This window comes from Neolamprologus multifasciatus, chromosome 6 (assembly GCF_963576455.1).
Source record: "Neolamprologus multifasciatus chromosome 6, fNeoMul1.2, whole genome shotgun sequence".
In the NCBI taxonomy this organism is placed as follows: domain Eukaryota; kingdom Metazoa; phylum Chordata; class Actinopteri; order Cichliformes; family Cichlidae; genus Neolamprologus; species Neolamprologus multifasciatus.
The window spans coordinates 24,395,322-24,409,457 of record NC_140444.1 but is presented as its reverse complement, the minus strand read 5'-3'; the positions used below and the strand labels follow the sequence as shown (position 1 = coordinate 24,409,457).

Below are 14,136 nucleotides of genomic sequence, written 5' to 3'. Positions count from 1 at the left end.
GACTGATAGAGATGAGTTTCTTCTATAGTTGTCAGGTAGATTTTCATGGACTATGCCTGCAGACAACACTGTAATCAATAGTGAGAGTAGGGAGCAGGTGGATGAGTTTAAATACCTAGAACAGAGAACAGAGTGTGGCAAGTGAGGAGTGTCTGGTGGCAAGTGAAAGGGAATGTTTACAGCATGGTAGTGAGACCTTCTATGATATGTGGTTTGGAGATGGTGGGACTAAGAAAAGACAGGTAACCAACCTAGAGGTGGCAGAGCTAAAGATGCTGAGATTTTCTTGGGAGCGACCAGATAGAAACTGCGTACATCAGAGGGACAACTCGGGTTGAGCAGTTTGGAGACGAGGATGGATGGGCAAGGCTGAGATGATTCGGATATATGAAGAAGCAGGATAGTGTATATGTTGGACAGAGTACTGTTGAATATGCAAAGATTCATGGATGTAACGGAGGACATGCAGAGGGTTGGTGTGACAGAAGAGGATGCAGTGATAAGGAGAATTAGAGGTGGACCCCCTAAATGGAACAGCTGAGAAGAAGGAGAAGTTGTTCACAGTTAGAACTGGTTTGTAATGAGATTTTTTTTTACCAAAAGAATGCGTTGTAATCACAGAATTATGGATTTGATATGCACGTTTAAACAGTATACAGTATGCATGTTATTATGCATGCAGTATGCATGCTACAGACAATTACATATATATCAACATAGATCATAGATCACATATATCAAAACACCGCAAAAACCTCAATGCAGGGCAACTAAAGAGTTTAAAAACACTCCTGTCCATGAGTACCGTTTCAATTACGCTCCACACGTTTGCGGATAGTTTTGTAGGGGCGTGGTTATTTATCTGACGTCACTCTCTTTGTTGCCCAGTGTAATCAGTCCATTGGCTGAATTTGTGTAATGGGGGTTCCCAGCCCCGGATTGCAGGGGTACAACAATAAATCGAAGCTATCGCTTTAAATCTTCAATCTCTGGTAGAGCAGAGATCATAAACTGTCAGTGAGAACAGCGTGGGAAATCGTACAGTATCTCATTTGGGATTTTCTGTAATTCAGAACCCTTTACAGTCGGTTGCTCATAATTATTTATTACACACCATTCTGTCTACATAGATAGGTCTTTCACAAGGTAAGGTAGCCTTCCTCTAAGCTAATGGTTACAGCATCAGCTAGCCTAATGTTAGCTGCATTGTGTAGTTACACCGCAACTATTCCAATCGATTACAGCGAGTAATAATTCAGAGTTGGCGACTAAAATGTGTAATTATTGTGCAAATATTCCGCATTAGCTGTGTGGTTAGACGTTTTAACTCTGGATCAAGTTAGTTAAATCGTCTTCCTTTGTTGTCTCTGAGAGCTAGCATTAGCTCTTAACTTGTTTCATTGATAATAGCTGGACACTCAGGCGTTGGCTAACAGAAGTGTGAGGGAGCTTTATCTTACTTGGGCTTTGTAACAAATTTTAAAAGAGTGAGTGGATGGTATCAGTAGTGGAACCTCTCTGTTGGTTAACTACAATGGCAAATGCTCTAGCCATTGCTAACGCCGGGTTTAACATCAGGTCGGCTTGATTTACCCGAGCTCTGCCTTCAAACAGCCTGCTAGTTGTATGTATGTGTGGATGTCGACTGTTTTCCAGGGTTGCGTGTAAATGAAATATTCCCGCTGTCTGAACAAGTGGTCCCTGTCGAAAGAAAAAACGACGACGCCACAAGTCAGCTAACGCTAGTGTTAGCCAGTTAGCAGTGTCGCAGGCTCTGAGTTTCGATTCAGTTTGCTGGGCTCGTGTTAGCAGCTTACGGTGACAGCAAAGAGGCATTCATATTCATTCAGTCCACTATATAACGTGTGTCAGTGCTCATTAAACTTCTAGAACTGGCGCACATACGGTGCGGTTTTTGGATCCGTCTGTTAGACGTCAGTAAACGTGAAAGATGACAAAATGTGGTTAGACGAAAGGCCCTTTATAGCAGGCCACTCATCTACATATGGTTACGCAGATATAACACATGAACGTGATGTATAGTTCCAACTCGATTTAGCGGTAGTTTCGCTGGCTTTCTCCACTCGTTAACCAGAGCACCTGCACTACTAGCTTCCCTTTTTAATCATCAGCTGGTTTCCCTCTTTGTCTCATTGGATAGACGTGATGGCGCAGTTGAATGTCGGCTAGTGTATTAGCCAGCCAGCCAGCTAAACAGTCAGCTGTCTTGCTTTTGGTATGGAGTTAATGTTGGTTTGATGAAACGTGGGCCTAGACGATGAAAACGAAGCGCTTTTCTAGCAAAGAGGAGACCTTTCTGTACTTCCTGTACCTGCTGCTCAGATACATCCATGTTTACCTCAGGCACTGCAACTGCGTGTGCTCAACATGGACTTCCTTAAAATGGCCTGACCGCAAACAATGCACGATGCGCTTTAACTGACTCTGAACTTCATTTTCTGTGTCCGTCACTCAGTTGCCACTCTATTATGACTGCAGATGTAATCCTAGTGGAGGAATTTTGAGTGTTGCTAAAAATATATGGCCCTTTTTTCTTTGTTAGTTATGCATGGTGTTGTTTAATAGTATTGAGTTATCTTAAGTATTATGTGGTAGTCTTTCCAGGATGTTTTTCCACAAACTAAATATTTTCACTTTTGCTAATGTGGTTTAGGGTATGTGTAATCACCAACTGAATGTTTAAATGCATGCTCTTCACGGTATTATAACTAAATCCTGGTCGTTTTTTGTTTTGTTTGTTTGTTTTTTCATTTCAGCACTTAATATTGTTTACCAAAGAAATGGTGATGGAGAAGCCAAGTCCCCTGCTTGTAGGGCGGGAGTTTGTGAGGCAGTATTACACACTCTTAAACAAGGCACCAGATTTTCTGCACAGGTAATTGCAAAACGTTTACATGACGGTCTATTTGATGGGAAATTTGTGCGTGGGTAATGATGCTTTTTAACTTGCGATTAGGTTTTACGGGAGGAATTCTTCCTACGTTCATGGAGGACTCGACCCAAGTGGAAAGTTGGCAGAAGCAGTGTATGGGCAAGCGGTAGGTACTGTAGCCCCAGTTCATTAATGGGGTAATACTTAATTTTAGTGAAATGTCATTTTAATGGAATTTAAACGTTTTAAATAAGTCACTGTCTGTAAAGAATATATGTACGGGGAAGTAAAAAAAATGGTATTATTAAATTGCCAGAGGTAAAAATACCATCTTGCATCCTGAGCTGATGTATACTTATAAAATTAAAACACACTGGGTAAATTCTGCTGATTTTTAACCTGCCAAATTGGTAATTAAAACTTTTTTGAGAGTCTAGAAATAAGATTCCTATTTTCCTAGTTCCTTCATTTTCTCTCTCTCTCTCTCTCTCTCTCTCTCTTTTTTTTTTTTTCCCCCTCCCTGCATATTTTAGGAAATCCACAAGAAGGTCATGTCGCTGCAGTTTAGTGAATGCCACACAAAGATCAGGCACGTGGATGCTCATGCCACACTGAGTGATGGAGTGGTGGTACAAGTCCTCGGAGAACTGTCGAACAATGGTCAACCCATGAGGAAGTTCATGCAAACGTTTGTGCTTGCTCCAGAGGTGAGTGCTTCTACCTCTCGGTGCTCCCCACATGTCTCAAAGTGGCCTCACAATAAAGGGAATAAGTGAATAGTGTTAGGATCTTGGAAAGAAAGCGACTAGAAGTTTTGTGATGACATTTCACTTCTCATCCAAGAGGCATCTTCAGTTCTGAATAATTGCTGAACATCTTTATGAAACTCGCTACTTATGAAAAGTACAGTTGCTTTCTTTCCAAGATCCTTAAACCACCATGACCTGGATGACTGAAAACCTACAAAGATTAATAAATTCTTATCAGGGCTACACAAGACCAGCCTAATTGAAAAGATATACATGAAATTAGTAGTGTAACATGTGCCGTTTGTGTATAAATATTAAATAGTTTATTTCTTTTTTTTTCATGTTCTCAGGGTTCAGTGGCGAACAAGTTCTACGTCCACAATGACATCTTCTGTTATGAGGATGAGGTTTTTGGAGACTCTGAAGCTGAGCTTGATGAAGGTGAGATTTTCATGAGTGACTTTTCTTTTTCTTAAAACTAGTGAGTTTAAGTAAATGTTCATATTTTAAAGTGCTCTTTTTTTTTTTTTTTTTACTATTTTGCTTCCGCAGAATCGGAGGAGGAGGTTGAAGAGGAGCCAGAGGAGAGGCCGACTTCCCCTGAACCACTTCAGGAAAGCCCAAACAGCAGCACCTATTATGAATCTCACCCCGTCAGGTACGCAGAACTTGATTAGAACTCTGTGCAATCAAATGTAAGATGAAAGTCTTTCAAATATGATCCGTCTGAGGCGGTGACACATTTGTTTCATGTTTCCTTATTTGTGGTCTGTAGCAACGGAGTTGAAGAGCCCATGGAAGAACCAGCTCCAGAGCCGGAGCCGGAACCCGAACCAGAGCCCAAGGTAGAGGAGACGAAGCCCGAGGTCGAGGAGAAGGTTCTTGAAGAGATGGAGGAGAAGGCACCCTCACCAGTCCCTGTGGAGTCTCCACCAAACACCCTGGAGCCTCCCAAGGTGAGGAGAAATTACTTCTTAGTGGTTTCCATCTCATATTACAAGGGGCAATACAAGTTCATTGAATCTAAAGTGATGCATTTAACATTTTAGAGAATAACAACTTTACTGTGATCCAGTTTTAAAGCCAGAAGGAAAAACAATGCATTTTGTAATGTTAAGATGCACAGAGCAGGACGATACAGAATCCACACGGCACTAATGCGCTCTAATCAAAGTTACAAACATTGATATGACAGTGTGGCTGTTGAGCATTATCAGTGTAGCCCTAATGATGCATTACTGTACTCCTAACAGCCTTTCTCCTGGGCCTTGGTGACCAGTAAAAACCTGCCTCCTTCTGGCACAGTCACCTCTTCTGGAATCTCACCCCATGTTGTTAAGGCTCCAAGCTCACAGGTAAATAACTACCATGAGTTTATTAACTTAAAAACCAAGAGAGCTTGTTGTAAATTAAACCTTATTAATGAGATACTGTAGGTGCCCCTCTTAAAGTAGGCCCTTCTTAAAGTCTCTTGCAGTGCTCATTTCAAACGTGCATCACATTGAATGTTTGTGATGAAGAAGAGCAATAACTTTGGTACACATGTGTGAATGACCTCTGCTCATTGAAAAGGACACTAACACGTGTTTGGACTTTTCCGATTTCATGCGGAAAACAAAATAAAAAATTTCATTTGGAACCAGGCATATACAGTCTCCTCAATGAAAATATGGAGGAAAGTCAGCAATTCTTTAAAACCTGAAGCAACCGCTTGAATGCTAACAACCAATATGTTGAAAAACCAGTAAAAAGGAAAAGTTTTGTCAGGAAAAGGCCCAGCACAAAAGGACTGATTTCTGTCTGATCCTAGATAAAGCTGAGATGATATTAATTTCTTATTTGCCTTGTTTAGCCCAGAGCCGATGCAAAGCCGGAGACACAGACGGCACCTCTTCGCCCCAGAGACCAGCGCACTCGCGACAGACCAACCTTCACTCCACGGGGTCCCAGATCTGGTAATGCTAACACCGACCTCTTCAGATTGAAGATTCCTCGGTTTTGGTTTTTTGTATAAATCTGGTTTATTTATACTATCTGTACGTCTGTGTCGCTTTTAGATGGCGTTGCATCTTCAGACTCTCAAACAGGAAAACAGCACTTGAGTTTTGTGAACAAAGGTAAATATTACTGTTTAAAGCACTTGTTTTATTTCTTACTGAGAACATTTTTCAGTTGTCATTTGGCTACTACATGATGTTAATCCGATGTGTGATTCTACATTTTCATTGCCTGTTGTTCTGACTTGCAGGTAGCAGGGGCGATTCAGAGTCTGGTGACATGGATAGCAGGCGAATCGTTCGGTACCCTGACAGCCACCAGCTTTTTGTTGGCAATCTTCCACATGACATTGATGAAAACGAGCTCAAAGAGTTTTTTATGAGTATGCTTTTTAAAAAAAAAAAAAAAAAAAATTATTATTTTTTTAATATATTTATTTTCTGTCACATTAAAAAATATGCAAAATTGATTAATGTTTTTTTAATTTATCCCCTGATCTTTCAGCATATGGAACTGTGGTGGAACTGCGAATCAACACCAAGGGCGTTGGTGGGAAGTTGCCTAACTTTGGATTTGTTGTCTTTGACGATTCGGAGCCTGTGCAGAGAATCCTGGGGGCCAAGGTAGAAGGGGCATGTATCAACATTTCATTACCCACTTTGTTTCATTTGGTGGTGGATTTTGGTGACACGCATTGCTACATTTCATTTGATGCTAGGGTTCACCTACGTGCTCAGATTGAATACATACTGATTGAAACATAAGTCATTGTTTTCTGTGATATATTTGTTTGCATCCCTTGTCCTGTCAGTCACATATTGAGATTTTAAATATGCAAAGAGGAAAGTAAGATGATGAAGTCAAATTGCTATCGGGTCTCCACCCAGAGAAAGGAAAAAACTTCAAGGGTCTTTTCCTTGAGCGTGTCTAGACTGGTTTCAGACTTTCTGTTCTCTTCCTGATGGCTCTGTGAAAAATCTTGTTCTGACTGCTTGCACTAGTGCATCTGCAAATTAGCCACTGACAGACAAAACACAACTCTGGTGTCAAACTGGCCCAACTTTCATGCCAACCATCATCATGGGTCTTTATCAGTGTCCAATCCTGAATCTGTGGCATCCAGTCTGGCGCATGTTTGTTTTTGTTTTCTCTGTGAATCCATGATGAGACAATAAGCAGATGTTTTACTGCAATTCCCTGAAGTCTCTGCACTACCTTATGCCTGCCCACTAAAATTGAAAAATTGGGGGACCACAGTAACAAAATGTCTGCACACCACCAAGCCCAGTCAAAAGGTTTTGCCTCTTCTTTAACAAAATTGGAGTTCAAGTTAAAGAGTGGCCATTTTGACACAGTGGAGAAGATCCAGCACACAGATGCATAAGTGCAGGTGTAAAGAATCATATTTTCAGGGAGTGAACAAAAATGGCAGCTCTGCCTCAACCAGTCCTGCAGACATGCTCAAGAGTCCTTTTTATGGGGTGGGGAAAGATTTTGCTTTTTGAGGCTGGGGTTATCCGTGATGCCCACGAGACAAGAAAAATCCAGGAAATTCCATTTGATATCTAAATTGATGCCATTACACAGTATCAAGTAATAGTGGGGTTTTATTGGTCGGTGAGGTGGTAAGGATAAACCTTAAAAACACGCTTTTCAAGTTGGCAGCAATCTCACCAGTGTCCTTTCACTCTGGGTCGCTGCCACCTGAATGAAACAGACCTGGAGAGTAATGCTTAAATAGTCTGGGAGAGGAGCAAAGTGAAACGGCAGGAAAATGATCGTGGCCTTCTTAATTTTCCCTGCAGCCCATCATGTTTCGAGGCGAGGTGCGTCTGAACGTGGAGGAGAAGAAGACGAGAGCAGTGCGTGAACGAGAGACCCGTGGGGGAGACGAACGTCGGGACATGAGGCGCAACGATCGGGGTGCCGGAGGTTCACGAGGCGTCGTGGGAAGCGGGATGATGCGTGATGGAAGGGGACCGCCGCCTCGTGGTAGCATGGCCCCCAAACCCGGCATGGGCTCTGGAAGGGGCTCCAGTGGCCAGGGAGAGGGCCGCTTCACGACCCCTCGTCGCTGAAAAGAGCACCCCTCCTCCCTTCAAGTGTGGAAGTAGTATCGTGTTCTTCATCTTCAACCGTTCTCGTTAACGAAAAGAAATCTTCATGTATAAAAATATATATTTGTTTTTGTTTGCTTTTTTTATTTCATTTTTTTTTGTTCCCTCTTTGCTTTGGAATGTGACACAGCCTGTCAACCATTTGTTTGTGAAATAGACAAAAACAAAATAAGCAAACAAAAAAATGTCGCTTATTAGTTGTGAGCTGAGCATCCTTTTCAGGTTTCTCAAGAATTCGCAGACTTTAATTTGTAAATTTGTGAGGAGAAGAAGAAGAAGAAGGAAAAAAAAAAAAAAAAGGCAAACCAACCAGGAGTAATCTGCCACATTAGGAGGGACTGATGAGACTTAACCACAATAATACAGCCCATCAAAAGAGATTATATATGCCTTGACTTAACTGGGGCGCTGCTTCAAGAAATCCCCTCTATTGCACATTTTATATGGTATGGTTTTCTGCCCGTCACAGGTCGAGAAGAGTGAGATGCAAAGTTCTGTGCAGTTCCTGGGGGGAAAGCTTGCCTTTTACTTTTTCTTTTTTGAGAGACCACTGCTTCAAAATTGCATAATGCTCTCATCAATATGCACTAATGGGTACTTTTGTCATGTTACGTTGACATCCATGCTCGGAACGCAGCTGGAGAGACCTGTTTTGTCTCAAAGCGATACGACTTAACCGGGGCAGGCCTCACTCGCAGCCCGTCGGCTGTGACCAATGTACTTTTCACATTTTTGACCCAAAACAACCTTTCGATTACTGCTGGATGGACAAGACAAACAAATCTACATGACACTTTTCTCTCATTTATGAATCAAAAAAAATCCTCTAATCCTGGACGTACACCCGATGAGTGAGGAAACAAAGGATAAATGAGAAACAAAGCTGAACAATAGAAGAGTAGTAATGATGGCGGCTTGCTCTTGTTTTGTTTTTTTTGTTTATTTGTTTTTTCCCTTTTGATTCTGAGTGTTTAGTTTTTTTTTTTCTTCTTTCTTTTTTTTTTTTCTTTTTTTAAGTCCTGCCAGCTAGACTGCGAAACTGGGATGGTCAACACCTCTCTCCCTCTTCCCTCCCTTCCTGTCTTAAGTGCGGAGTAATTGAATAAATGTACAGCAAAAATCATAGTTTACTGTATGTTTCGCTTTTCTGTGTATATCCATTTCTCTCTCGACTTGATAAAAGCATGATGGTGCCTTCTCTTTCACCTTTTCCAGTCTTACTAAAGCTAGAAGTGGTTTGGGGCTGCTACACAGCTGCTCTTTTCTTTCTTTTTTTGAACTGGTATCTGCTGAGAGCAGATTTTGAAAAAAAAAATACTTGCAGTATTCATAGGATTTGTTTTTCAGGTGCATATTTCATTTTCCATACTGTTTTATTACTACAGATAATCTGCTGTGAGTTTTGTACATTTGTTGTAATTGTGTGTCGTGGGTTTTGTAGAGACAATAGGTGCCTCATGCTCTGTTTTGTTAAAACAGCAAAGAGGTGCAGCCCCACATCTGAAGAACTTCACCCTCCAAAAAACCCAAAAGGTACATTAAAAATGGTGGCAGTGAATTCTTGGTCTTTTGGTTTAACAGGTCATAGCTCTGCACGACCACGATTTCATTGAACTGACGCTTCGGCGATGTCTCAGAATAAAATTCAGACACTGGCCGTAGTTTTGATCGACTCGTGACAGCAATCGGGTTGACTCCTGGACTCACAAGTTGTCAGACTGTTGTTTTATTTTTTTCCTCAGCAACAATTTTTTGTAAAGATCTGTATGCGTGGGGCTCCTCGGTCCCCTCCAGCCTACAGACGAACAAATAACTGCACTCACTTTTCTAGCGTTAAAACATTTGTAATTTCATATGCTGATTATTCACTGTGCATATTTTATTGAGTTATCTGAATGCCATACATGTCAGCTCCTCCTTGTCCATTAGCATTTTTCTTTCCTTTTTTTTGTTACCACTCGGTAAGGGAGGGAAGACCTTTTGGTTTCAGCTGGAAAGGAAAACGTGTTCTTTTTTTTTCCCCTTCTTTTGTTATCTTGCACTGAAACAGAAAGTAAAATGATGATGTAGCATTTTTCTTGACAAATATACTAATGAGGTCTTCCTTGTCTGGTGGTTTTGCACTATTTCCAACATTTCTGGGACAATCTTGTCAGTCTCAACACAACCTCTCCAAATTTCTCATCTGGCTGCAAAAAAGAAATTGCTCTTTGTAATTGGTGTGAAATCTCTCCTTCTCACTCGCAGTTGAAACAAAATGTGGTAAATAAGTATGGTATAGTCGAGGTAGATTTTTACAGTCATGCTTGGTAATTTTGTGGTATGTTTTCAGATGTGGAAATGGCTTTTAAACTTTAAACTTGGCAACAGCTTTTGACCTAACATTGCAGAAAAATGACAGCTCTTTGGTCCTCGAGTGCCTCAACCCACCCACCCCCTCCCCACCAAATGTCTATTTGTCAGGTAATTGCTTAACGCGGGCACTTGACTGCAATCATATTTTTTACAGCAACGGTCAATGGAGAGAGTCGTGAAGAAGAGCCATCATGCTTTCAAACCGATCTCGTGATTTCTCCATGTCAGTGGTGGTAAAACGTTCAAAGGTAGAAATTTATAGATGGGTAATTCTTCTTTTCTTGCTGAGGTCTTTAACGACTCATCCCTCTCGAAACTTTAAAGGATCCTCGAAAGGAAAAAGGAAGAAAAAGTGTTAATTTATTTTTCTGTGATTTTAAAAGTGCAGTTAATGGATCCTCATTGTAAATCATTCCAACCCTTTCTCTTTTTTTGAATGGAAATAGAAGTATCTTCTTGGCTTTAGCAAGTGTGGTAAACATTTGGCTGCCATCTTCATTTTACTGTGTTTACCCTTGTTGCTATTACAAAACTGTTGTAGGTGGAGACTTTTTTTCCCCTTTTTTTTTTAACGTTTAGGTCCTTATTTTATTTTTCTTTCTTCCTTTCCATTTTGAATGTGTTGGAATTAACATACAATAAACTACTGATAACATCACCGCTCATACCGTTTGTCATGTTTACAGGAGACTCCCCTCATTGGCTGTGTAAAGTTTAAGCCTCCAAACACAAACTATATTAAACATAGGGTTGTGGAGGAAAAGAGAGACTCCCTGTAAAGTTTCTTGCAAAATTGCTTCTCAAAATAGCCTTAAAAGGTGTCAGAAAATCTTAAGCTCACTCATACAAACTCTCATTTTTCTCTCCTGGTTTTTTTCTGTTAGTTTCTGTAAGTGGTTGATGGCTGTCAGCTAACATTTTTAGTATCTGTAACACTGGAGCGATAGATGGAATTGTTAACTCCACCCATGCATCAGTTTCCTGCTGCTTAATCCTAATACTAAAACTGATTAGTTCTAATATTAGGATTGCTAAATTATATTACAGTCCCTGGCTACCTTATTGTTGGTGCTGATATTTACTCAGCCAGTCACAAGGCAGCAACTGAGTGCATTTTTGGCATGTAGACACAACCTGCTGAAGCACAAACCGAGCATCAGAATGAGGAAGAAAGGTGACTTTGAACGTGGCATGGTTGTTGCTGCCAGACGGTCTGGTTTGAGTATTTCAGAAACAGTTAATCTACAACTTTCCCACACAACCACCTCCAGGGTTTACAGACAATGGGCCAATAAAGAGAAAAATATCCAGTGAGCAGCAGTTCTCTGGGTGAAAATACTTTGTTGATACCAGATGTCAGAGTAGAAGGGTCAGACTTCTTTGAGCTGATAGGAGCAATAGTGAGTCAAATAACTACTCATTAAAACAAAGGTGTGCAGAAAGGCATCTGTGAACACATGTCGAACCTTGAGGCAGACGGGCTACAGCAGCAGAAGACCAGATCAAGTGCCAGTCCTGTTACCTAAGAACAGGAACTAAAATTGGACAACAGAAGGTGTTAAAAAATATTGCCTGATGTGATGGGTTTCAATTTGTACCCTGATATTTAGGTGGTAGGTTCAGGGTTTGGCGTTAACAACATAAAGTATGGATCCATCCTGCCTTGTATCAATGGTCCACGCTGCTGCTGGTGGTGTAAGAGTGTTCAGGTTATTTTTCGGCACACTTTGAGCCCCTTACTACCAACTGAGCATTGTTTAAATGCCACAGCCTACCCGAGTCCATCTTTTTAAGACCACATCGTACCCATCTTCTGATGCCCATTTCCAGCAGGTTAATGTGCCATGAAAACCTCAGATCATCTCTGCAACAGTTGTTTGATGCCATCATGCCAACATGGACCAGAATTTCTGAGGAATGTTTTAAGCACCATGGGCCTATCTGACAGGCAGTGCTTTGAGCAGCTGAAATACAAAAGTAAGTATGAAATGAAATAATGTGTATATATAATCTAGAGGAATATATACAAAACAAGAGAAAGGCACACAATGGAGAGCAAAGTGAGAGTAGTGCAAAGAAAAAAGACTTGGTCTCAGCAGAGTCTGTTTGTGAGTGATGAGTGATGAGACCGTGGCTCAGATTGGTAAGGTGTGGTGTCGGGGTACAGTGTTTGTTAGCGGTCCGAATGGCCCATCGGAAGAAGCTGTTAGTGACCCTGGAGGTCGACCAGAGGGTAGTGGGTCAAACTGGTGGTGTGCAGGGTGCAAGGGTCACCTGTAATGACCCTGGTTTTCCTGAGACATAAGCCAGTGATTTTTTGGGCATTGTTAATTACCTTGTGCACAGCCTTCCTGTTGTCAGAGGTGGACCATGTGTACCAAACATCCAGGCAGTAGGAGAGCAGTACAAGGCTCCTTTATTTTTTTTTTTAAGGAATTTAATTTTTAAGGAATAAGGAATGCTCCAATTGTTTTCAGTTGGTGAAAGATCTGGACTGCTGCCAGGCCTCTTCGCCACCCAGACCCAGACTGGTATAGAATAGAATAGTAAGTAAGTAAAATGTATTTATATAGGACTTTTCACTGATAAAAAATCACAAAGTGCTTCACAATAAAACCAGAAAGATACATAAAATAATAATATGAAACAATTAAAAAAATTAATTAAAAGCTTGTTTGTATAGAAATGTCTTCGGTTACTTTAAAAAAACAAAAACAAAACAACCTGTTATTGTCATTGTACAATGAAACTTGTGGACAAAACCATGCTGTTATATTAGATGCTGCAGTATGAGGTTTAGTATCATCTTACTGAAATACTCAAGGCATTCCCTGACAGACAGGTCATCTGGATAGGAGGTTATGTTGAAATCCTGTATATATGTTTCAGCATTGATGGTGCTGTTAATCTCATGGGAACTAAAGCACCTCAATACAATCAGAGATGTATGATTTTCAACCGAGTCTGGAGAATGTGGTATCCATGGTTTTTTTTTTTGCTTTTTTTTTTTTTTTTTACCTCAGTTAATGTCTGGAGGTGTTCCTGAGCCCATGCAATGATTCCCTATTTTGATCCCAATTGACTGATTTTCAGCCGTGTCCCTTGTGTACAGAGATTTCTCCAGATTCTTAAAATCTTTTTATGATATTGTGTACTCTGGACGATGAGATATTCCAGGTCTTTGCAGTTTTACATTAAGGAACATCATTCTGTGATTGTTCCACAATTTAAAGATCCATATTTAAAATGTATAAGTTCATTTTTTTGGTAGCTTAGTAAACCTCTTTACTTTTAAAGCTTTTAAAATACACCAGAGGACCACATGTTGCTTTTGCGTTGTCATTTGTGTCATGGCTCTGATGTGCAATGATGAAACTCTACTGCTTTTATATTATTGTACTGGATTGCTTCACTAATTTCAAAATAAGTTTATTAAAGACACTGAATTACTGGGTGCATTTGAATCGGTTTGTGGTGCCTGTGCTGTGTGGAAGCAGCTGTGCGCAGGGCTTTAGAAACAAGATTTATGCAAATCAAGATTCACACATAATAAAGGGCACGATCAGTAACAATGAACCCAGCCATCAGAGCAGATGGTAGATGGGGGTTAAGGGCACTGAAGACACAGATATAGAAACAGTTTTCATTGCTGTAGGAAAATTAAAAGGTAATTCTTTATTTAAACAGCCAAAAGTGTGCTGTTGTGTTTGTTGGGAAATGATGTTTGGTGGCATGAAAGTTTACTTGTTCTCTTCTGGCTGAATGCTGTCTCTCCGGCTCTTCATGGTGAGCCGGAAGCAGTTAGACATCCATGTGTAGATGTTTACAGCTAATTGAATGAACATTGTCATGCTTATCTCAGCGTTCTTGTAGATTTTTCCCCCCTCTTTATTCTCATCCAGATCACACACCACTCAGCAGACCTGGATCTATATAATGTTCCATGAAACACAATTTTGTCTTTGGGCCCAAAGTCCTCTGGCAGGTTAATCCAGCCCTGGGGTTACACGCAGGTTAGAGTAGA

At 40.7% G+C, this 14,136-nt stretch overlaps 1 protein-coding gene across 2 annotated transcripts; it reads left to right on the top strand.

Moving 5' to 3' along the window:
• Window positions 1-951: 951 nt before the first annotated feature.
• On the top strand, window positions 952-9,865 carry g3bp2a (G3BP stress granule assembly factor 2a). Of its 2 annotated transcripts, none has more exons than XM_085164224.1 (13): window positions 952-1,146; window positions 2,778-2,896; window positions 2,978-3,059; window positions 3,427-3,600; window positions 3,993-4,083; window positions 4,195-4,300; window positions 4,418-4,598; window positions 4,896-4,997; window positions 5,495-5,597; window positions 5,700-5,759; window positions 5,891-6,022; window positions 6,145-6,263; window positions 7,446-9,865. In XM_085164224.1, exons 2-13 carry the CDS (start codon window positions 2,802-2,804, stop codon window positions 7,716-7,718), a joined length of 1,518 nt encoding a protein of 505 aa, XP_085020350.1. In that variant the 5' UTR covers window positions 952-1,146; window positions 2,778-2,801; the 3' UTR covers window positions 7,719-9,865. The 2 variants fall into 2 exon arrangements, with proteins under 2 accessions (XP_085020350.1, XP_085020349.1); XM_085164223.1 differs by having other exon boundaries at window positions 6,145-6,272.
• The last annotated feature ends 4,271 nt before the right edge of the window (window positions 9,866-14,136 follow it).